Source organism: Buceros rhinoceros, unplaced genomic scaffold (assembly GCF_000710305.1).
Source record: "Buceros rhinoceros silvestris isolate BGI_N320 unplaced genomic scaffold, ASM71030v1 scaffold3030, whole genome shotgun sequence".
Taxonomy (NCBI): domain Eukaryota; kingdom Metazoa; phylum Chordata; class Aves; order Bucerotiformes; family Bucerotidae; genus Buceros; species Buceros rhinoceros.
The window spans coordinates 82,124-105,038 of record NW_010387719.1 but is presented as its reverse complement, the minus strand read 5'-3'; the positions used below and the strand labels follow the sequence as shown (position 1 = coordinate 105,038).

Here is a 22,915-nt window from a genome sequence, read left to right as displayed (position 1 = left end):
GATATAAGAAATTATCCCAAAGAGCAATGCAAGCACAGTATTAAAAATGCATCTGTTTCTTTGGCTTGCTGTGAAAAAAACAAGCGGCAGTTACAGATAAAGAAAAACTAGCAAGCCCAAACCAGAAACACATCATCAGAGTCCTATCTGGGGGAAAAGCCATTCGCTTGGCAATATCCAAGAGGAAATTCGGATTTTCCTGCCTACAAAGTTTTGGACAAACTATACTGGGAGCGTAAATTGACTGCAAGTATCTGGTCCTGCCTCTTCCTCCCAGTGTGGTCTGCACAGGGCAGAGATGATGCTACTCCCACACTACTGCCGGATGGCTGACGGATGCTCTGCAGGTGTAGTAACAACAGTTGATTGACAACGAGTAGTCCATTGACAGTAGAGAACCATACTGCAATGACTAGAGACAATAAAAATAAGGCATTAAACCAACATAATTTATAACAGAAAGATTTTAACATGAATGAGCAGAACCCTAGACACTCCTAGAGGGTGGATTCAGTAAAGGTGTCTCAAGAAGCCCCTGAACAAGCATGACATTTTCTCCAGTCGCTTCTCATCAGCTAGGAGCTGAGCATGGTCCCTCACTGCTACCTACCAACAAACAGCCAAGGGAAAGGCATTTCAAACATTACAAACCTCTCCAATCTACCTCTACAGAGGTCTGAGCAAATGGAACTGTGGAGCCGTGTACCTTTTTCTTGGGCTGGGGCGGGGCATGGTGGGGGATAGAGGGAAACAATTAAAGGCTAGTAATTACTTCTTTAAATGGATTCTCCCTAATCTCCAATGGATTTACCTCTAATCTCAAAGTAATTACTTCTAATCTCAATGGATTCTCACTCTGGGGGAAGACTGAGCAGCTCCAGGGAAGCCTACAGAGAAGTAGTACTCTATTGTCTGCAAGAGGCAATGAAAAACTAACGTGCACAGCAACCACCAGGAACAACAGAGCACTTCCACAAAGCGAGGAAAGGACTTGGGTGCAGACAATGGCAGCTCACCTCCTCCTTCCTTGATGACCCAGAGTTGGCCAATACATCCAAGGGAAACTCTTGTGAGAGCTCCATGGGGGTTGCCTTGAAGGCATGCAGTATCCGTGCTACCCTTCTGCAAGCAGCACCATTATACAATTCAGGGTATTTCAAAATTATTTCATGTCAAAATTCTCCAAATTTAAAGGCACCAAGACTGGCCAAAGAGGACAGACAGACTTGTACAGTTTCACAAAAAGGAATGCTGAAAACCTCGGTCCAGAACACAAGATCTGGGGGGAGGGGAAACGATTTCTGATGGAAAGTAGCAATGCCTTGAAGCTAGTTCTCATCTAACTTACTAAATGTTTAAGAGACATGTATGTAACACCAGAAACTACAGCAAAGCATTATTACGGCAGGATTTGAGACTATGAAATCCTGTGTCAAGCCAAGAGAAAGAGCTAATATTCAGCAGACTGGGAACAGCAAGTTGATGGAAGCACAGCATGAGTGTGGCCATGCTCCTCAGACATCACCCATCCAAAGCAGAAGCCTCCTGCCAGTTTCACTAGAGCATACCTACAGGAATGCACCTGATGGAAACCTTGATTTTTCATTCCTTGATGAAAAATTGCCCTGGAGCTCAAAATGACACCAATAGGTTGAGAAATCACTGGCCCTACAAATGCTGCAAGTGGCCACCCTCTGATTTTCATACATGGTATGATGATGAAATAGAAGAACTGATACAATACTAAAGATCTTGGTGAGGGTTACACAATGCCTTTTGTATTTTACCGTTGCCTGTTCCAGTAAGCGAAGGAGCTGGGAATCTCCTGGGAATTTCAAGATCTGCAGTCTCCACATTGGCTCTGTGTTGAACTGCTCTAGCATGGAACAACTTCTGATAAATCTCACCTCTCTTCCTGCTGGCATAGCCAGGGCAGATAGTGGGGGCTGAGTCAGTTCACTGTGCGCCTTCTACCCCCAACACCATACCTAGGGATTGTGTTACACACAGAGAGGGACAAACAGGATTCTTGGGCAAAGACAACAACAGATGCCTTAACATGAAGAAGTTTTACGGCATGTTTTAATAGCTATGCCATTTTCAAAAGGTTGCTCAGAATTACTTCTGAATAAACCACAACCACCGCACACTGACAAATACCAGAAACTCTCCTCACTCTTTACTATAGCTAGGACACTTCTGCCTATGAAATGCTTTATTTTTTTAATCCTGGGATTAACAACAAGTCCATAAAAGCATCAGCACAAAATAAAGGCTAAACAATTTCAGTTGCTTCTTGCATCCCTTCAGGGTGCAAGGGAACCCCAGTTCCAGGGGATTAAAAGGGATTTGACTGTACTCAGACTTGGACAATGGAATTTTATTTCAGATTATGCCTTTATGAGTGGGAGAAAAATGAAGAAAGAAATTAAGTCCCTCCACCAAAGAGGGCTCAAGAAAAAGACGTCAAGATGACCTCAACTAACACTGCTTTACTGGAGCCTGATACTGCTGAAAGTTCAGAGAGCACGGGGTACTTACATGTAAACTAGGATGGTAGGTCAGCACTCCGTTGTCGCACAATGTCACATATTTCTTCTTCCACTCTTTATTCAATGACTTGCCACTTCGCTTTAGCAGCATACCCTGTTAGAGGAAAAAGAAAACATATTAACGGCTCTTTAACCAACACACAACTATTCGAGACACAGAAAGAGATAAATATTAATTGCCATCAGTTTTAGATAAGCTTTCTCCTCAAGTTACTTGTTTTCCCCTGCGTCTCCCATGATGCACATTTTCTCCCTTGGCAGCTTCAGTATTTGCCATTTAGGAGGAAAAGTTCTAAGTGCAGCTTTCATAAAGCAAGTCACGTAAGCAGAAGAGACCGTATCAGCGCTGACCAACAGGCAGAGGAAACTCTTTTGCACTGAATTCCATGCCTCAGGAAAGCACGTTTCAACATGACACAGAGTAAGGTTACCCATATGCACACCTGGCTGATAAAGACACCCCACACAGTGCATTTCCTAGTCCTCTGAAATAAATTATGAGCCCTGGGTTGAGTGAGGATCCTTCTGGGTGGCTCGTGCTCCTTTCAGCATGTTCCTGGGGACCCCGTGTTGTCCAGGTTCAGCCTTGCCGCAAGCAGGAAACAGCACACGTTTATGTTCTCATTTCCTTTGCAGTAAGGTGATACCACAATGGATATCTCCCAGCTATTCACTCCAGCTAGAGATACACCAATTCCTGACAAGAGCACCAAAATGGAATCAGGGCAAATACAACATTTTCCCAATGAATTCTGGGTAATTTAATAAAAGAGATATGATCAAAGAAAGGAGGTGGGCAAGTTGACTCATCTTTCCACAAATCATATCAACCCAAACATCAGTGATGAATGCCAACAATCAACAGCTGAGAGAAAACGTCGTCAGCGTGTTCAAATGGACAAGGACTGCTACTGCGTAATATTAACCTGTTCTCATCTTAAAAATAGAAAGTCACTTAGAAAAGTGAAGTGTAACGTGCTGCATCACATTGAAGGTGCTAAATCAATCCAAGCTTTAGCATTGCACTTCCCTCGGAAATTTTAATTTCCAGCACCAAGTCAGAAGGCAGTTCCTAACGAATTCATACAGTACTGTGGTTACTGAAACTGTTACTAAAATGTCCCGGCGGAGACACTATGTACGGTACCTACCACAGGGGCTCGCTAGTTCCACAGATCAGGTTCTGCTAAAAGCAGACCCTTATTTCATTAAACTATAACCAGGAATCAAAGCAAACTTCAGTTCTCTAACCCCATAAAATGAAGTTTTCCATTCTCACTTTCCATGGAACTTAAAAAAAATAGGAAAACAGAACAGAGAAATGCACCATCAAGCTGGGTGCTTCCTTTTTATCAAAGTGGGTTAAAACCTTGACAGCAAGTTGTGTGTCTGTCTTCCCTTAAACCTGCAGCTTTATAAAGCGATCTCCTGGCACACCCAGTCCCAAAGGCACGGGGTAGAAGGGGCAGTGGAAGTCCTCCCAAGGTAGTCAAACTCCTGACGTTATAACTTGCAGCTGAAGTCCCTCGCCACGATCCATACGAACTAACAACTCCTCTTTGCAACCAAGGAGATGAGCCCAGCAGAAAAAACAAGGTCACAATTGCCTGTTCCTGGACACACACTTGGAATAAAACTTCAGAGAACAACCCTTCACCATTTAAAGCAATCTGTGGATGGGACCGTAAAGAAACACTTGTGTTGGATGACTAAATTACACAGCGGTACAAACTCCGAACTTTCTGACCGTCTGGGGGTCAGATTTCTTTTTTATTTTTTGTGCTGTTCCTTGCTACAACTCTTAACTTTTCGAGGAGAGAACGGGGTTTCTGAAATGCTTTCTTACAAAGGTTCTGCGAGTGCGAATGGCACGTCCCAATTACCGTCTTCCAGTGGTTAGAGACGTTGTTTTCTTCTATTAAAAAATGAAAGCTTATTTCTGCCTTTGACCTGTATGTTTGTCTATAGTAGGTGATCTGTCGCTTCACCTTTCCAATCTTTCATACCTCACCTGCAGCACGTTCACTCGTGTTTAGGGGGACCCAATTCTAGTTATCGCTGTGCTGTGGGGATCAAAAATTACTGTTTCCCTGCACTGGTTTGTTCTTCAGACCTTTTAATGGGGAAAAAAGCCGTAAGGATCACAACGGTGATTTTTTTTCTCCCCTCCCCCTTTCTCTTTTCCTTTTTTTTTTGAAGTTTTGAAGTGAAATATATTTCACATCTTTTTAGCTGTCCCTTTGCTATACAGAAACATGTCTTTACATTTAATTTTCAATTAACGCCAATTATAAACTCAATGTCAATTAAAAATGTGCCACTTCTGTGATTTTTACTACACAGAAGTTTTGCTGTTCTCTAGGTATGAGCTATGAAATTCAATTTTTGGGTTTAAATGAAGAAAATCTTTCAAAATGAGGATTAATTTTGGTTTTAAAGTGGAATTCTGTTCTTTCACGTAAAAAACCCCAAACCACCTCATCATTAAATTCGGCCAATGTACCTATTTCTGCCTAACAAATCAGACTTCCCAATCCATTTTCTTCAGAAACTATGCCTTGGCAAAAATAATAGATTTGTATATTATGTAAGAATTAAAAATACCTTCCAGCACCTGCAGAGAAAACCTCTGAATACAAGGAGCTGATTTAAAGTGTTATGAAGCAGAGAAGCCCGTATCAACCAGACTTTTTTTTTTTTTACCCAAGGCCAGAGACCACCACTTTGTGATAATTATATAGAATGGTTTGGAGAAATGCTCTTAGTACCGAAGCTTAGATCAGTTATAAATGCACTTTAACATTAACTAAACAAAAAAAAAAAAAGGTCCAGATATAGCAAGAAATGCTACTAAAAAAAAAGGCGAAAAAGCCCTTCACTTCAGCTGCATTATGTCTACATTTAAGCCACATCAGATACTTTGCCTAGGGAACGAGATACATGGGTTCCCACTGACCTTTGGTACCTCCAAGGCATCTCCAGTTACGGCCAAACAGGCCCCCACATACACACAGCACATCCGAAAAACCACATTTAGTCTCCAAACTATGCAATAAGGGACTAGGTAAATCAACTTCTACTTCAAAACACAGGTTTAAATCGAACTAATCTCTGCCTCTTATTATTATGAATCTGATAACATTCTTTCTCCTCATTTGTATGAAATCTTTTCGTTGTTAGAGTCTACTTCAGCCCTGCAGGTCCGTGCAGCTGACCCAAAGCCTCCAGATTCAACACTAAGAATTTAACACCTCCGATTTCCTCACAAACTGAGAAGAATGTCACACTTCACGTTCAATTTCTTACCACCTTCCCTCCAAAACTGCAAATTCTGTGTCTAACGGAGGAGCGATTCCCCTCCCAGACTGCTCTAGCTTGTACTTTTAACGAGCCACAGGAAAAAGACTGCAACCGAGCATCAAACTTCACTTCTCGGGTTTTGCTCGAGGAACTGCGTCACCATACAAAGCCAACGGTGGAACTGTCTGTACGTACTGCAAGCTCTTTATTAGTAATGTGTATTCTACGTCTAGTCCCAGGAGGTCATTGCGAGCCAAAAGCAATGTTAAGTGTACAAGCTTTAAATAACTTACAAAGTTAATGTAATGAATGTAAGTGTTATCTGAAATCCATCACTCAGTGGCTTGCTGTAGCCTCAAGCTGTGATAAAACACCACTCATAAATTTATATTAAAACTCTGTTCAATAGCAATTATTTACCAACAAAGATTTATTGATTGCATTTGCTGTTAGAGACTGGGGCCCTAACTGAGTCAATCAGCTTACGTTGTTGAGCTTCAGGGCACCGGGAGAAGTTACAGCCTGCCGTCAGGCTCCGCATCCCAACCATTACTGTGGGAGCAGGAGCAGCTAATGAAAAGCCGCCAGTGCAGGATTGATTGGACTTAAGGTGAAAAAAAACCCCAACCCAACACCAGCCAAGGGACCGCTACACATAAAATACACAGTTAATCTGAATACACAGTAATCGGCTGAATCTCGCCGCTCCAGATGTCTTTCCATGAGCTACAAACCTGGCTTGCATAAACAACAAATGAAGACAAATGATGAAACAACCCTGAATTTGTTTTAGGGAAAATATTTCAGGTTTTAAGCAGCAAATTAGCAGCATTTTAAAAAAAGGGACTTCTTGAAGCTGCTTAGTACTGCATCAAAGATGCTGGTAGGTGGGTCGTACTTCCCACAAATAAATGTCTTCAGAACGTACATGCTGATCATCAAGGTGTCTACAGCCACTGCTTGGCCCGCACAAGTGTGGAGCAACATACGTTGATGCCTTGATGTGCTCCACCTTCATTTTCCCCACTTCCCCATATATTTTGGATTTTCCAGGGACCACAAGATACAAACAGTTTCACAAACAGGATAATACCAGTGATCACAGCTTAACTGACAGCACATTCTTCTGCATTTGCTCCAGCTGTGGCACTTTTCTTGAGGTATTTTGGGGGTTTGTTTGTTTGTGTCTTTGTTGTATTTCACTTTGTTATATTTCACTTTTCTTGGCATGCCAAGTAAAAACAATATAGTCCTCAAAGTCAGCAGAGCCAAGACTGGATCTTCTGGAAAAGGAAATATGGTACTTTGGTTCCTATTTTGAGAAGCTTTAGCACTGCCATGGCTGAGGTATTGGCATCACGCAGGTTTTTTATTCTTCCACTCCCTAATTTTTTGCCAATCCCATACTGTTACCCTGATCCTGTTCTGACATAGTGAAATGAGTAATCCCTCAGCATAAGTTCTTAATTTTTCACTAAGGTCTTTAGTTCCCGTAACTATGACGATCAGCTAGCAGTGCTATGAATTTTCTACAGCTCTATTTTTTGTATTGTGTTCACAAAAGAAAAACACTCAGACTTGTCAGAAACTCATCCCCCAAATAACTGCAAAGGCAGAATCAGAAATTAAGGCTTACACTCATATTCTGGGCAGCACAACATCTGCTTCCTTTAAACCTAGTAACACAGAATCACAGAATCATTTAGATTGGAAGACACTTTCTGGTCCAATTGTTACTCCCAGCACTACCGATTCACCACTAACGCATGTCCCTCAGCCCCACATCTACACATCTGTTAAATCCCTCCAGGGATGGGGACTCCACCACTGCCCTGGGCAGTCTATGCCAGGACTTGACAACCCTTTGGGGGCAGAAATTTTTCCTCATGTCCAACCTAAACCTCTAAACACGGTGAACAAATGCTGGTAAACCCTCCATGTTTGCACAACTAGCCAACTGTAGGTGGTCTGTCCAGCAGCGCCAGGACTAGTCTAGTTGTCCTGATAACAAAGACGACATTAATTCTTAATTGATATTTTTTGCTTCCGGAATATTTAACTGTAATAGGTTTCTAGTCTTAAAAGTCCATTCTTCCAGCATACGGGAGACATCAGCTCAAACTATTTCACCTACAAATAACATTGGTGTACTACAGGAAGCTTATTGCAGTTGCTGCCCTCTCTTTGACAACCAATTTGAGCAGACACCAGCGTATGTGACTAATCCTTTGGGAATAAACTGCTGAGGATGCCCAATGTATTTGGAATCCTTCCATACAAAAGTAACTTGTTTTCTGGATTTCCCAAACCTAAGGGTTTTTTTCCCAGGAACGTAAGGGAATGCTGGTTGGTCTTTTGGTCAATTAGCCTATGAAGCCTTTCCAAGTTTTTACAGTTGGAAACCTGTAGTAAGCATCTCAGAGTAACAGAGCACAACTGGAGACCAGCTGAATCACAAAACAAGGACTACAGGAAAGTGGAGTGTCTCTAACGATATCTGAAAATAGGAGGTCTCAAATCATCTCAAACTTCAGGATCTAACAAAAACATTGCAAAAACCCCCTGAAAGACCCCATCTATTCTCACTGCAGTCAGGCCCACAGGAACCCCGCCCCCATCTTCCTCAGAAACAGTCACTACAGCAGGAGCAGAGATTGGCTACAGATTCAAAGATGCTTTCCCACTGAAGAAATGATTCAAATTTAGGTTATACACCAGCTTTATGAGAAAATGAAATCAGAACATGAAACCCAACTCTCTTCTAACATTCCCAGAACACAAGGCAGTGTCTCAGTGCAGCCGGTAGTTCCACCATGAATGGTTACCTAATGCTGAAGCTGATAAGCCCCTATTTCCATCTGGAGACAAAGAAAAGAAAGGAGCTAAGATCTGACTTGGAGTAAAAGATAGTAACTTGGCTAAAACTTGGACAATCAACCTGCAACTGCTTATTTTCTAAGCTCTATGTACACAAACTACTAAAAAAATTTAGAAAGATTAAAAAAGCCCCCCAAATCCCATCACGGATTAAACAAGTATTGCAGTTTTTTGTAGCACCAGCAACGAAGACTGCAACCTCCAACAACAAATGGCTACCCAAGTCCTGCAAGGAACATCAGCACAGGGTGAATGGTAAGAACAAACTTAGTGCTCAGTTCCTGTGTTTTCATTTTTAATGATCGCTCCAACAATTCAGCCTCCGGATTCTGACCTTGCCTGCCAATGGCAGGTAATGCACAAATTCCTCTTATAAGCAGCAAATAATTTTAAGGGAAGTTTTCACAACTCCCCAGCTTGCAGCTGCAGTAAAAGGTAGGTGATGTAATTCCACCATGGCACAGACAAGGATTCTTCAAGGATGCTGCTGAGCATAGGAACCTACTAACCTTACTTAAAAGCACGATGCAGTTGAGAAGACACAGCCAAGCCGTAATTTGGGGACTAGAGAACAGGAAGCCATCATCTGGCACATCACATTCATCCACCTAACGAAGCAACTTTATTAAGAGGCAAAAAGATGATCACGCAAAAGCGGTCACCCTGCTGTCTGAAGAATTGGAACAGAGCTGAAAACCCAGCCCTGCTGCAGTATCCAGATGGAGCAACGAACACAGTACCTGGCAAAAGCATCTACAAGCCCTAAGCTGCACGATGGCCAGGAGAGTACTCCAGTCCCCAAAGAGGCCCATCAAAAGATGATGTGGCATACATAACTGAAGGACAGAGATGCTCAGCAAAGTAGGAGATTTCCTGAGTTCTCCTTCAGTTGACAGCTTTGTGACAGGGGCACTCTCTCATTATCCCCACTTTATGATTATTTCTAAAATGAGACTTTATAAAATAAACAGCACATTGCGTGCTCTACAGTTATCCTTACAGTAAGTCCTTCCTCCAGAGTTTAATATTCAAGTGTGTTGCAAAACGCAGTTATGTATTTCAAGGAACGGCACATCTCTACGCCCAGTTTACCACTGAACAAGGCAGTGCACCTAGCCAGTCACAGTATTTTCCTGCCTTACCGCAGTTTCTGCCTCTGTTGCCTTCCGAGGTTTGTCCCACTTACCCTGGGCTGTTAAAAAAAAATAAAAATAATCACAGCCCTTAATGATCTCAAGTAGCTGGTTTATTAACCCCTTGGCATTGGCAGTTGTGGCTTCCCTGACACCATCGTCAACACTAATGTGAAATGCACTGCGATGCAAATCATTATCATGGTGTCGGAGAAACCAGACGGCTGATGCCAAGGGGTCTAAGTCAGCAGTAGAGGAGCCGGCAGCGATCGGCTCCGTTTGAACTCTTAGCTCTTGCTGTGGCCCCAGCATCATGCACAGCGTAAACTATGCCTGCCACAAATGAAGCTGGCGTCCACGCCAATCAGCCTGGTGGAAGGTGGCTACTTAGATTAAAAATTAAAAGGAAAAACAAGGTTGGGAAACTGATCTGGAGCAAGCAAATGTGACTGCATGGCACAGTTTATTTGGAAAAGGCTTTAAGAGCGAAAACATTCACAGTGATAGAAATGGCTGTAGGGTCAGGCATGGAAAAGAAGTAACAAAACATTTCCCTTAAGAAACAAACTGAGCACTGGGGGGGGTGGGGGTGTGGAAATCATACATAAAAAAAGGAATCATCGTGCAGACATTACTACTTCTAGGTAGGTGATACGGCTTTCCTTATAGTAGCACTCCGCTCCCCAAACCCTGAAATTCTCTTTATCATATTTTACATAAAGTAGGAATTGGGGTGTGAGGGGGGATAATGGGAGAAAAGCCATGAAAAGCTTAAAATCCAATTTTAACTTTCTATCCTGAGACCATAGTGTTTCCATAGAAACATGAGGAAGACCACTTAAGAGCAGCTTTTTTTTTTTGTAGCCATGTTTGGCACCATACCCCTCCCCCGGACAACCTATTATTTCACAAATGGATGCTTTTTGCAGCTTGTTCTGTGCAGGCTCTGATGAAGGGGGGAAAGAAAAAGAATACTGGATCTTTAACCAGTTCCCTTGTGGCCCCCTCCCTTTTTTGTTGGTAATATTTCTGTCATTCTGCCAGGGTATATGGTACAAAGGGTTACACTTTAATTGAGCTGTCAGCATCTCCAACAATCCTATAAAACTCCGATTATGCACGGCGGGGTTAGTGACACACTTGTTATTGTGGATGCCCTATTTGCTAAACCCGAGCCCCCCCCTCACAGGTCACATAACCCACGCGACCTTCCTGTCATTAGCCGCGTCTATTCCTACCTCACTGCTGTGAAAATCACACAAGCGAAGGCTTCAAAGCCCTTGCCAGGACTGAATTCGACCAGGAGCTAATCACCCACAAATCCAGCTCAAATGGCAATAATTGGCTAAACTGCTCACCTCTCCAGAGCTCAGCAGTAATTTGGGATAATAAAGAAAAGAATTATTCAGCTAACTGCCCTGAAATGTATGCTTTGTGACCGACACACTTCACATTTTAATAATGATGGACACAAAATCCAATTTAATACAGCATCTACTGAATAACGAAACCAAGAACACTGGCAGGAAAAAAAGTGTGTGTGGTTTTTTTTTTTAAACTGTGTTCCATATTATTGTGCAGAAAGGATTCACACTTCATGTTGTGAAATTTTGGGACCAAAAAGGTCTTCGTGAACAATCCTCAGAAACTCTGTGCTATAATGGGATTTTTTTAGAATTTAATTTATTTTTTTTTTAATGAAAAGGAGTGTCCTGCATTAAAAAAAATAATTTTGCTGAACAGTTATACCAAGGATTAAGGGCCAGAGGTAAGTTAAGAAAAACCTTTTTTTTTTGTATTCCACATCACAAGGGTACCTTCTTCCTTATTCTAGTTAACAGTATTTTCTGATTGTCTAATTTTTCTGTACTTTTACGGTATGTCCTCTAGTCACAAGATTGTTGGCATTGAGGATACATTATGTAGACTTGCTGGATAGGCAGCGACTTTCCCTGGACTGCTTCAGGATGTGACCAGCCTCTCAGGACTGAACTGGTTCAACACTACGAAGACGCTCCATCACTCTTCCTTCTTCCCACCCCATTCTACTTCCTCAAATTTCTCCAAAGACCAAAAAAAATTACTTAAAAGAAGAATTTTAGATCTATGTATATACATACACACAAAAAAATTAAACAATATTTGCATGCTCCTACTTGTCCTACTGTTCATATACCTCAGATGTCCAATTCACTCAGGAATGAGATGACGATTCCTCAGAGACGCAGTTAATGTACGTTGGGCAATTAGTATCCTCTTGTCATTATAGCAGGAAAAAAAAAAAGAATAAGGAACCTAATGAGAAAACATTCCTTCACCCTCTTTAACCCGCTCACCTCACCTGCTAAGGGAAATGGTTCATACTGAATTAGCATCTTCCAGACATAGAGCTGCTTAGTTACTGAAACATTCCTGAAAAGGTACCTGTAACTCAAACTCGGCAAGTAAAATGTCTCTCCTCACCAGGCACGTGCTCTGGCTGGCCTAGCACCAAGTCGTACGTACTGATGGGCCACGTACCTATACGCCAACTGCCTAAAGGACCCAAAATCAAGAGGCAGCAACTGTGCTTAGTTCAGAGAGGGTTCACAAGTGCTAGGTCTGTCTCAAGAAATTAGTTTAGACTATCAGGTTTTACCTCATTTAAGGTATTCACACACCTGCAGTTTCGCAGGTTAGCAGAAGGTGAGGCAGCGTAGTCACCTGAGCAGATACTTTATTGGGCTAAAAGGGGATAAGCAGTAAAATGGTTGAGTGAAACATGACAACTGGGTTTAAGCCAGATCCTGTTCCCTGAAAATCACAAAAACTATATTTCATGCTCTTAAAAGAGCTGCAGAAAATGGGGAAACCTATCTAGTCACCACCCTATTTCTTGTATTATCTGATTGTTACAACAAGGATCACTTGGGAAGGGATGTTTTAAAACAGTTGTAACAGAAATACCCACTTTGTTTTCCTTAGCATAGACTCTCATTTTTTATGTTTTGTGGAGAGAGGGAAAAAATGCAGACACTACCCTACTCCATGCTTAGATGGCCTCTGAGCCGGTTACATAGAGGCCACGTGCTGTTCCAAGAGGACATGAGGAAGAGCAAAGCCACCATCTTGTGACACCTGAGATGTAATATAAACTCTGAGGACTACAGCCCATTCTGAACATGATGAACTGCCAACTATAGCCTACTTTCAGGTTAACGCACTGAAATACCTGTGCCCTCAATTTCTTCTTGAACATGAGGAAAAGAGTTTGATAAACCTGTAACATGCCCAGACACAACTAGACAACTGTATATAGAGACAGCTATGACCACACCCCTTTGCTATTGCTCAGCATCTGAGTAGACATTGAGCTAAACAAACTGTTTATAAAAAAATGATGATTTCTCTCCAGGGAAACTTTTGCAGTTCCTGGAAGCGCCAACAGCGAAGGAGAACGGCACCTCTCTTCAGCACAAACTTGTCATCAACATTTCTGATGCTTCTTCACTTGCTTCACCTATACTCTGTATTTGAAGACTCCTCTGTATCTAGGTACTTCCACACCTATACTGCCTCCCTGAACCCCAGAGAAAACACCTCCAAGGCCATTTCCAGGGATTTAAGGGTACAATCTAAAGAAAACTTTCAAATACAGGTTCGACACAAATGGACAAATTGTACAAAGACACTGTGTTCTTAAACTGTTACTGCAAAAAGGCAAAGCTACTGCTGCCATTAACAGAAGTGATCTGTTTTTACTGCAATAGGTGTTAGAGAAATTACAGTTAAACTGTGAGAGACATTGCCAGTGTCAGTCATTTGGAACAACTTTTCTGAGCAATTATAAATTGATGCTTTTGACAAGGTTATTATTAGGAATCCTGAAGTAACAACCTGAGACAATCCAAAATATGCCTTAAATCTTCTGATACAAGAAGCTACATCTATATATAAGTTCTATTTATAAGGCCTGCTTCGCCTTATATACAGCATACACTCGCTCTCTCCTGCGCTCACCAAGCTCAGCATTAATCAGTGTAATTTCAGAATAAAGGATTCTGCACATTGTGTCAGCAAGTTAAAAACTGTACTATTGTTCTAATGTTAAAATCACTCTGGATACAATACTTCCCGTGTAGTATATTTCATGGCTCATTTGCTTCAACAGATATTAAGCTTCGGTCAACAATTAACTACTGACACCTTCCTTTATTTTTTAACCCAAGAAGATTTAGCAGAAAAGCAAAGGCGCAACTTGGATTTATTAAATAGATGCTAATTCAATGTCATCGGTTTATTTTCTTTCTATAAAGTATCTGTTCTTGAGAACGATAGGGTCACTTAATCTACATTTCAGCTGAATTGAAATTCAGATTTGAGCCACGCAGCACATATTTTAGTCGAAAAACTGCTGTAAGTGCATCAGTTTAAAAGACCATTTAAATTGTTAATTGTTTTTCACTTACCATATAAGATCATTCCCAAACACATCCATTTAAGTGAACGTTTAAATGGTGTTTCGTATACAACACTTGCTCTATTTATACTGATAGGAAAACAGTGCATCAGAAAACATTAGCATCCGGAGCTGTTTGCTGGTTTTCTGCACCGAACCCATCGGCGCTCCATTCCGCATCAGCCTGGTTTTACCTGCAGTCTTCACAGTGTTACTGCTTCAAAGCCTGGACAAGAGACAAACCATCTCTCTTCCTACTTTCTGAATCAAAGGTCATTTTAATTGTCCTAACAGCAAATTTAAGGTGTCAATGGAAGACTTCATCCTACATCTCTGCCCGCTCAGAGCGAGTGACAGTGCACTTGGGATGTAAACTCAAGCCATATTTTGCATTTCACGAGGCTTTCCCATCTATCAGAAGCCTTACGAATCTGGAAGCAGATGACATGTTTTTGGATCACTGGCCCATACCCAAATGGTGTCAGAAAAGGCACGTTAAGTGACGCCAACTAGGATGGCCTGGCCTAGAAGCCCAGGGGAGTATAATTAACACAAGATATAGTTATGAAGGTGGTAGTGACTAAATTCTCTTGGAAATGTCCACCACTGGAAATGGCTGGTATATGAGGCAACGGCAAAGTGTGATGCTCCAGAAAGAGTATCCCACTAGTAAGAGCACGTGGCTAGACCACGGTCTGCTTTAGGAATTTCTGGCAGCACATCTGTGAGACATTTCCAGTAGCATCGGATTTTTCCTACGTGAAACCTTAAAGTTAGTGTCAAGTCTTTCTGTGTGATCTGTAACAGAGAGCACGGATTGCTTTGACATACCCCAGGTAATTTAATGCACTGGTCATTCAGTGTTTTAGTGAGTTCTCAGCAGCAACAGCAGGTATAGCAAAGGCTGCTATCCAGCGTTATATACTCCTACGAATGAAGACTTATGCCTGAAGGAGATAATCCAGGACTTCTTAAAGAAAACCTGAAGATGTTTCCAGAAACAAAGATATTTGCTCCTTCCCAAAACCATGTAAAGATACCCACAGTATACTTCCCTATCAGTCATCTTCCACACGTGTTGATCACTCATATATGCAACGCCGTTAATACTTTAGTTGAACAGGCAACAGAAGAACACCATACAAGTGAGCTGCTCTCCTCCAGAGGCTGCTACTGTTTTATGAGAGAGTAGCTGAGAACCAACTAGCTCGCAGGCGATACAGAAGAACACTGTCTTCACAGAAGGTAATTTATAAAGATCGTTTATGGATTTCTCTGCGCAGCTACTTGGCTCTAGACTAGGCATGTTATAACATGTAAGAGAATCTCCCTCAAAAAATATAATCCATTATTCAGCTAAGTAATCAGCCACAGACAAGACGACTAATTTTTAACTGCCTTTTCCAACTTTCTATAGATTAAGAACATGTTTGTAAAGACAAAATATATATATATAAATAAAAATGCAGGGTACCCAGAGTGCAGCTAATGGGATTTGACGCTGGCTTTAATTTTAATGAAGAAAGTTGCCAGTAGCAACAAAACTGTCAGCAGCAGCCAAGCACCATTAATAAAGACCCAGACAACATTAGTGGCACGGCAACAGTACAAAAGGTTCCCCCCAGTTCACGCTGTGCTAAATTGGCTGCCCAATTTTTCTTAAGTGTCCATACTATTTAGAAGACAATTTATTAATTTTTGTCATCCATTGTCAGTTGACAGGCCATCATTTTGCATCCTGAATTCGAGATGAAAACTAATTGAAAAGACTGGCAGTATTTATGAGGGGTATTATTTGTCAATTATGGCTGATGATGGTACTGGGTACTACCAACTTCAATACTCTGTGCTCGGGTGTGTCAGTCGGACTTCTTTCTGTCATTTCCATGTTAGCTCTACAAAAGTGACAAAAAGCAACGATCAAATCAATTTAGAAAACTCATTAAAGAGGAGAGGCCCATCAATCCCTGCTCTGAAATCATCAGAGTGGGGAAAAATAGCGCTGACGTTGCCCAGGAAATCACAGCTTTCTCTCAATGACACCTTCCAGGAGAAAAGCCCGCTCTCTTTGTTTCCTACGAACAGAATGGATTTGCAAATATGTCAAGATTTAAATGATCTCTGCAACTTTATCTGGGCTGCCTAAACCAGAAGGTTTTGCCCTTAAACAGCTTCTTTGCGAGTCCAAATGCCTCAAAGTTCTTCAAATTCCTGACTGTTAAGAAGCAAGTCTTAAATCCAGACATTCCAACTTTCCTCTTTCTGTATCAAGTTTGCTATTTAAAAAAATTTAAAAAGCTTTCACAATTTGAAAGCTTCCATTGCCATCCCTAGCATCTCTCCGGAGAACAGCCTGTAAAACAGTACCATAATTTGAGTGTTTAAAAGGCAAAGCAAAACGATATGTACCTCATGCTGTATCCTACAGATTTAAAAACAAATAATTAATACCCTGGAAGAGCAGAAATCTGAGTGCTACAGGCGATACATCGTATCCTGCTAGGATGCTGAACTGCTTGTAATATCACAGTATTATCTGCTGCCAGTATTGGCTTATAATCTCAAAAGGATGTTTATTGGCACTCATGACTCTTGCCCAGCGTTTCAGAAAAATTCTTTCATGCTCACACTTCAAAAAACAGTGATAGCAAAAAACCAAATCAAACCAGAACTCCAGAAAACCACAGCTTTGGAAACAGCAAAGAAAATCACATTACACCATCCATCTCTAGGCCTTGTTTTCTGTATTTTCAATGCAAATTTTTTCTTTTGGATCACCACTGTACTTTGAAGTATCAGCCCAACATTCCTGGAATGTAGTGACACATGAGACCCTGATGCCAGGAGATGTCAGGGCTGTGGATGCACATGGGACCAGACCGCATCTAACTGCAGCTTCAGTTTTCAGCAAAGGTTTTAGTGAAGTGCCACGGCACCAAGACAAGACAACTTTTTGTACTGGTATCCTGAAAAATTTAACTAGTATTTCCCATGACTCCAGGAAAATAATGAAGTTGTTATACTGTTGTCCACAGAACCAAGAATTTTATTCATCTGACCAAAGGCTATGGTCAGTGGCTCAGTCTGTAAGGCTCAGCTGCAGTCCACTGCTTAACACATCCTGCCAGTGGTCTTCCTGTAGGGGTTATTATCTTCTGAATTTTGAAAGGCTACAAAACAACATTTATCTCTTTCCTCCATACTTCTCTATTTAGTATAAGTAAATCTCAGTATTAACACATGTCTTATAACATACTCCACTTGTTTCTGAAGATCTGAACATTTGAAGATGACAGTTAAAACCTCACTTAAAAATTTCTTTAGGAACAAAGCGCATCATTTTCCTTTACCAACAGTAACTAAAAGGCCTGAACCTGAGCTGATCTACTAAACACAGAGTTTTCTCTAACACCTAAAGTAAAATGGGTATTATAGAAGAAAACGTGTCCTGTTGAACAGAAAAAAAACCTTGAAAACACAACCACATGAAATACATTAATATGTAGGTTTTTATTAGTCCTCTACATATGATTTATTGGTATTCATATATGTAATATACTTACAAGACACTGTTGATAAAATACATAATGAAAACTAAACAAGAAGAATATTCTTCTACCATAAACCCAACCACAAGTTCAATCCCGGCTGAATGTTGTTCAGGGATATTATTTTCCAATATCTTACATTTCAGACTCAAATTTAAAGCAAAAATGTTCCCGCTCTGCTGTTTCCTAGAATTAAGAGTAATGCGCACTTAGTTATCCTTCTGCAAGAGATAACCTAATACAAGGTTCGTATGTTTGAAGTACAAACTCCCAACCTGGAAAAAATTTTGGCGTGGTTCTTACGCTATAGAGATACTCAATATCTTCTTCTCTTCTGCTGCATTCGTGGTTGGTCTCTCTCACCTGTAAAACACAACTATGTGCCTCTTCTGAGGACCAGAAAGCATTTTGCTCCCTTTGACTCACTTCCAGTTGCAAGACGCAAACCCAGCCGTTCTGACCCACATCTAGGAGCTGCGTTTAGGAAAATCCACGTATGCTACCAGAGGCTCCCTGAGCCACATCAAAAGAGGGTGGAAAGATTGTTGATTACCAACAGAAAGTTTTCCATTTTTTTCACCACAGAATTAGTGAAATAGGGCTGGAGAAGCTGGCAACGCTGTCTCCATATACCACATACAGCCCAAGAAATGAATACACAGGTTTTGGGGTGGGGTAGGGTTAAGACTCATCTACAGAGACTATTTTGTGTTCAGTCTTCCTTGGGCATTTGCATTTTTCTCTCATCTGTGCATCAGTGAAGAAAGCCAGCCAGTTGCCTCCATGAAACCCTTCAGAATGCAGCAGAATTCCCACCAGAGATGAGCAGAACCTGCACTGCAGCAGGACTTTGCTGCTGAGAACAAGGACGTTATAGCAGGCCAGCACTTCTCAGAAGTGATCTCCAGCAATCTTTTCTTATTTTAATTGAACTAAGAGAAGCTAAATTCACTGAAATACAAACATGTACACCACTAGTGTTCCAGAACTGTCAATGTCAGCAACCTACGAGACACAACTTTGCTCACTAGATTGCCTGGACACTACCTAGATTGATGTCAGAACATCACATGCTGGAAAGACCTCTGGAGGTCATCCCCTCCAGCTCTCTGCTCAGAGACAGATCAACGTGGATCAGGTTTAGGGCCTTGTCCAGATGACTCTTGATGAGTTATTGCCAAGTCACCCTTGGGTGAGATTTCACAGCCCCTTTAGCTATCTGCTCCAATGCTTGAATGCCCTCTTTGTGGGAAAAAAAAAAAATTTCTGCATCTCTAATTGGAATTTCCTCTGTCTCAAAAAATGCCAGAACACAAGTCACAGAACTGCTTCCTTTACTCCTCCACTAGACCAACCAGCTAGCACTGAAGGTACACGAAAATTTGCTTTCCATGCCTGGATAAAATACACATCTTAGCAATGCCAAAGAGCTTCACAAACCACGAGCAGCACAGCAGAGCGGCGGCAGGGTTGTAAGGCCCACTAGGATGATTGCTGAGCTACTATTCCAAAATGGAACAGGTTTGTTCTGCCATCAGTAATATCTTTTATGCACTTACACTGTCATCTTCAATGGAGGTTAACTAATATATTACTGATTTAACTTTCAGTAAGATCCTAGAAAGGCATATGTGCGCCCAGGGAAGCTTCTGCTGCTCGAGTCCAAAAAGAACTGAAGTCAAACTAAAACCGCATATTGTGCTAGAAATGACAAGGAAAAAGAAAAGCTTCACCAGTCTACTTGGAAATTAAGGAGACCGCAGAAGAATAATGCTTTACGCACTTTCAAAAAGAATCAAGTCTTTCTTGCATCAAGAGATCTAGTTAGTGCTGCCACTTGCATTAAGGACAAACGGGGCTCATCCGAAGCCTGAAGTCAACATTGTAAGACGCAGGAATCTTCATCTCTAATTCAAAAACTCCAGATGAAGAGAAAACGCACGGACTTCTTTATGAAGATTTTTCTACTCCGGAAGATAAACTTCGCTAAACCAGCCCCATTCAATGCCACGAGCCCACTGTAAACACAGCAAGAAAGCTCCTTTTCTCCAGTGCCTCTGTAAAAGGACAGTGCTTTGATAGAGGATAGATTCAATGGCGAATCCCCTTAATCTAGCTCAACGGGCAGAGACAGCAGACACTTTTACAGTCTCAACGCTTTTAAGACACGTGTCTAAAGTTTCTACCTCTACTGCAAGCAAACTAGTTCAACCCACAATATAAAGGAGATAAGGTCACCAAAAGAAACAGTGTAAAATCTAATTTATTTTCTCGGTATTGTTGCAGTGAATTGCACAGCAGAAGAAATTAAGGGTTCTTTGTAAGCATCCTAACTTTCTGGAGAAACGCACCATTTCTCTTACTAAATCCACCTTTTTAACCTCTTTGTTGCAAAGTGTCAGCAGCGTATCAGCACGCGGGAGAGTGACTTACACACAGAAGCCGCTCGGCGAGCTATCGGGAGTCCAATCTGGAGTTCACCTACACGTTAACTCCTACCGCTAATTCATCATCCCGGCACCCGACAGCTAGGCTGATTGTGAGCCTTACAGGACAATAAGGGTCTCGGCTGACCACCAAAAACCAGCCCAAGGGAGGAGGGGTTGATGGGCACGGACCTGAGAAGGCCTAAGATAAGTGCTGGCTGTCAGTGCAAGGACAAAGAAGGACAGGCCCTGGGGAGAGAAAGGAGATAAAAAAAAATCTCGACAACTGCTTTATCTGATGAGGGTTATGGCTAATTAATTATAAACTCAATTACCTAACCCTTACTTCAGCAGTCTCTATTCATTAAGAGATAAAACCTGACTGGCTGCTAACTTTCTCTTGCACACACGCACACACAGCACGCTTACTTCGGATTTGCACACTTTAGCGCACAATTTCTTAAAAAAGATCTCCAAAGGCCTTCGTAACCGTCAACTTTGTGCTGGCAGGATGGAAGATCTCTCCTTTTTTTCTCCCTACCACCCAAGGCACCCTCTGTCGCACAATGGGAGGGCCAGGCCTCCATGCTGTGCATTGGCATTTAAAAGCAAAAAGCAGGCATTAAACAATAGACATTACGGACATCAAAGCCCGTCTTCACAGCCAAGCTCCTGCCTCTGGGGGCTTCTGATCTAGTTCACATTTTAAATTGAGCTTTTAATTTTGGGTGCTAAAAGTTTGGCAGTGTAGCTTGCTGGTATCAAGTAAACATTATTCTCCTAAAGTTCGAAGGTAGCCAGCAAAAACGAATTGCATTAAGGAATGAACTCTAGGAGCCCTTCGCCAAGCTAACGCTTGCTAATAATCCAGACTGAATTTTGCATGGAACATATTAAAAATGTCCGTTTTATCGCTATTCAGATTCCACCCGCATTCCTGTGGTGCTTGGCCTCTCCTCCAGCTTAAGTTCTTGCCCCCTTGCGTCGCGCCTGACACGAGCTCAAACAGCCTCGCAGAATCAATCCCGGCCATTAAAAGAAGGCTCCTCTTAATCTCTTTCCAAAGACTACAGACCTGTCTCGCTCTCACCTTTTGAATACACGGATATTCTCAAATCCCTGTTTCACTCTGGTTGCCCTCTGCTCTAGCTTTAATGCTAGAGCATTATGCCCTCGATGCTGTAGCATTGCTACAGGATAATGTTTTTCACATGTATTTTTTTATATGGAGGTTTCATACATATATGTATGTGTGTGTATATCTGTACCTATCTGTATCTATATATATAAGCTGATCACACTCCCATGATATTTCTCATTGTCCTAGAACTTTTTAAAAGAATCATTTCTTCCAACATATAAAATGAAGGGATCCAGCTTTGTGTCTATTTCTTACACTAAGTCCTACTTCAAATTACTGTACAGCATATTTATGATACGACATTTCGGTTCATTCAAAATGTACAACCTTTCAGGTCATTTTTTCATACTTTGTTGATCAATGAAGTAAGACCAGCACAGTAAAATAATCAGACCAGTCGATACACATCATGCAAACTCTTCACTGTAAAGACATGATTATATGACAGTATTTAAAACTAGTATTTTGGTCTTGGTTATTGTTATTTCATCTCAGTTACTGCCTTATTTAAAAGGACTTCCTTTTCTAACACCTATGGTTTTAGACTTGATTGATGTAGACCAGTGGTTCATATCATTCCTATGACACTTATGTATGGCAATGTTTTTCTGAAACTTGTTCCTGCATCTGGTTCCCTTCGTCATACCTGACAGACCTTCAGACTAGCCTGCCCAATTCAATCTTTGGAGACTTTCCTAAGAGAATAAAATTCATTCTTATATAGACCTAAGATACGTATTTTTTCGAGCCATAATTTAAAGCCTTCAATGCAAATTGTACATCTACTGATGTTAAAGCATATCACATGGACAAATTCAACTCTAAGTAAAGGCTCTCTGCTTTGATAGAGCCTTTAAAAATTTGAGAAGAAAAATTCTTGAACTTCATAATCACATTTGGTAGCCAAGTCAACTTTGGCTATCTTTAGCTAAAACATCAAACAATAACATAGCCTTCTTTCCATCCTGAGCTTCTATGTCTGTTATGAATGTCAATTCCATACTTTTCCACAGAATAATCCATTTTAAATCCAATCATTATTTGAGTATTTCCTATTAACTTCCTTGTTCCCCTTCTGCAACAAGCTGAAAGGTTTATGCCATGCTTTTATGGTAGAGTACCTTCCCCTGAAGTACGCACATCTCTCTTTCCAGGCAACAGTTTTTAAAGCTTGTCCTATGAATACCACAGTTGATCAGCCCCTTGTGGTTCTTTTTAACTTCCAGTCCTTTTTACTTGATGGCATATAATACGTTTCAAGAACAAGCATGTCTGAATACTCTGTATTGTCTCTACCCACTTTGACCAACGATTCTGAGAATATTCCAAAATGTTCAGTTAACTGTTTTTTTTAAAGCCATCCCATTCTCTTCAGCTCTCACTTCATTCTTCACCTATAATGCAACTAGAATAAAAATAGAGAGTTTTCTGTTTGTATTCTGAAAGCTAAAAAAAAAAAAAAAAAAAGGGTCGCCTTGGGTTTTCTTGAAGGTTTTGAAG

General features: G+C 41.2%; 1 protein-coding gene across 1 annotated transcript in view; it reads right to left on the bottom strand.

The window, feature by feature from the left end:
* Positions 1 to 2,541: 2,541 nt before the first annotated feature.
* Positions 2,542 to 22,915, bottom strand: part of LOC104489158 (arf-GAP with GTPase, ANK repeat and PH domain-containing protein 1) — a gene marked incomplete at both ends in the record, with an annotated part of 91,874 nt that continues 71,500 nt past the window's right edge. Inside the window, one exon of the mRNA XM_010131322.1 lies at positions 2,542 to 2,646. Within this exon, the coding sequence (XP_010129624.1) occupies positions 2,542 to 2,646 (105 nt within the window). The remainder of the gene's footprint in view (positions 2,647 to 22,915) is intronic.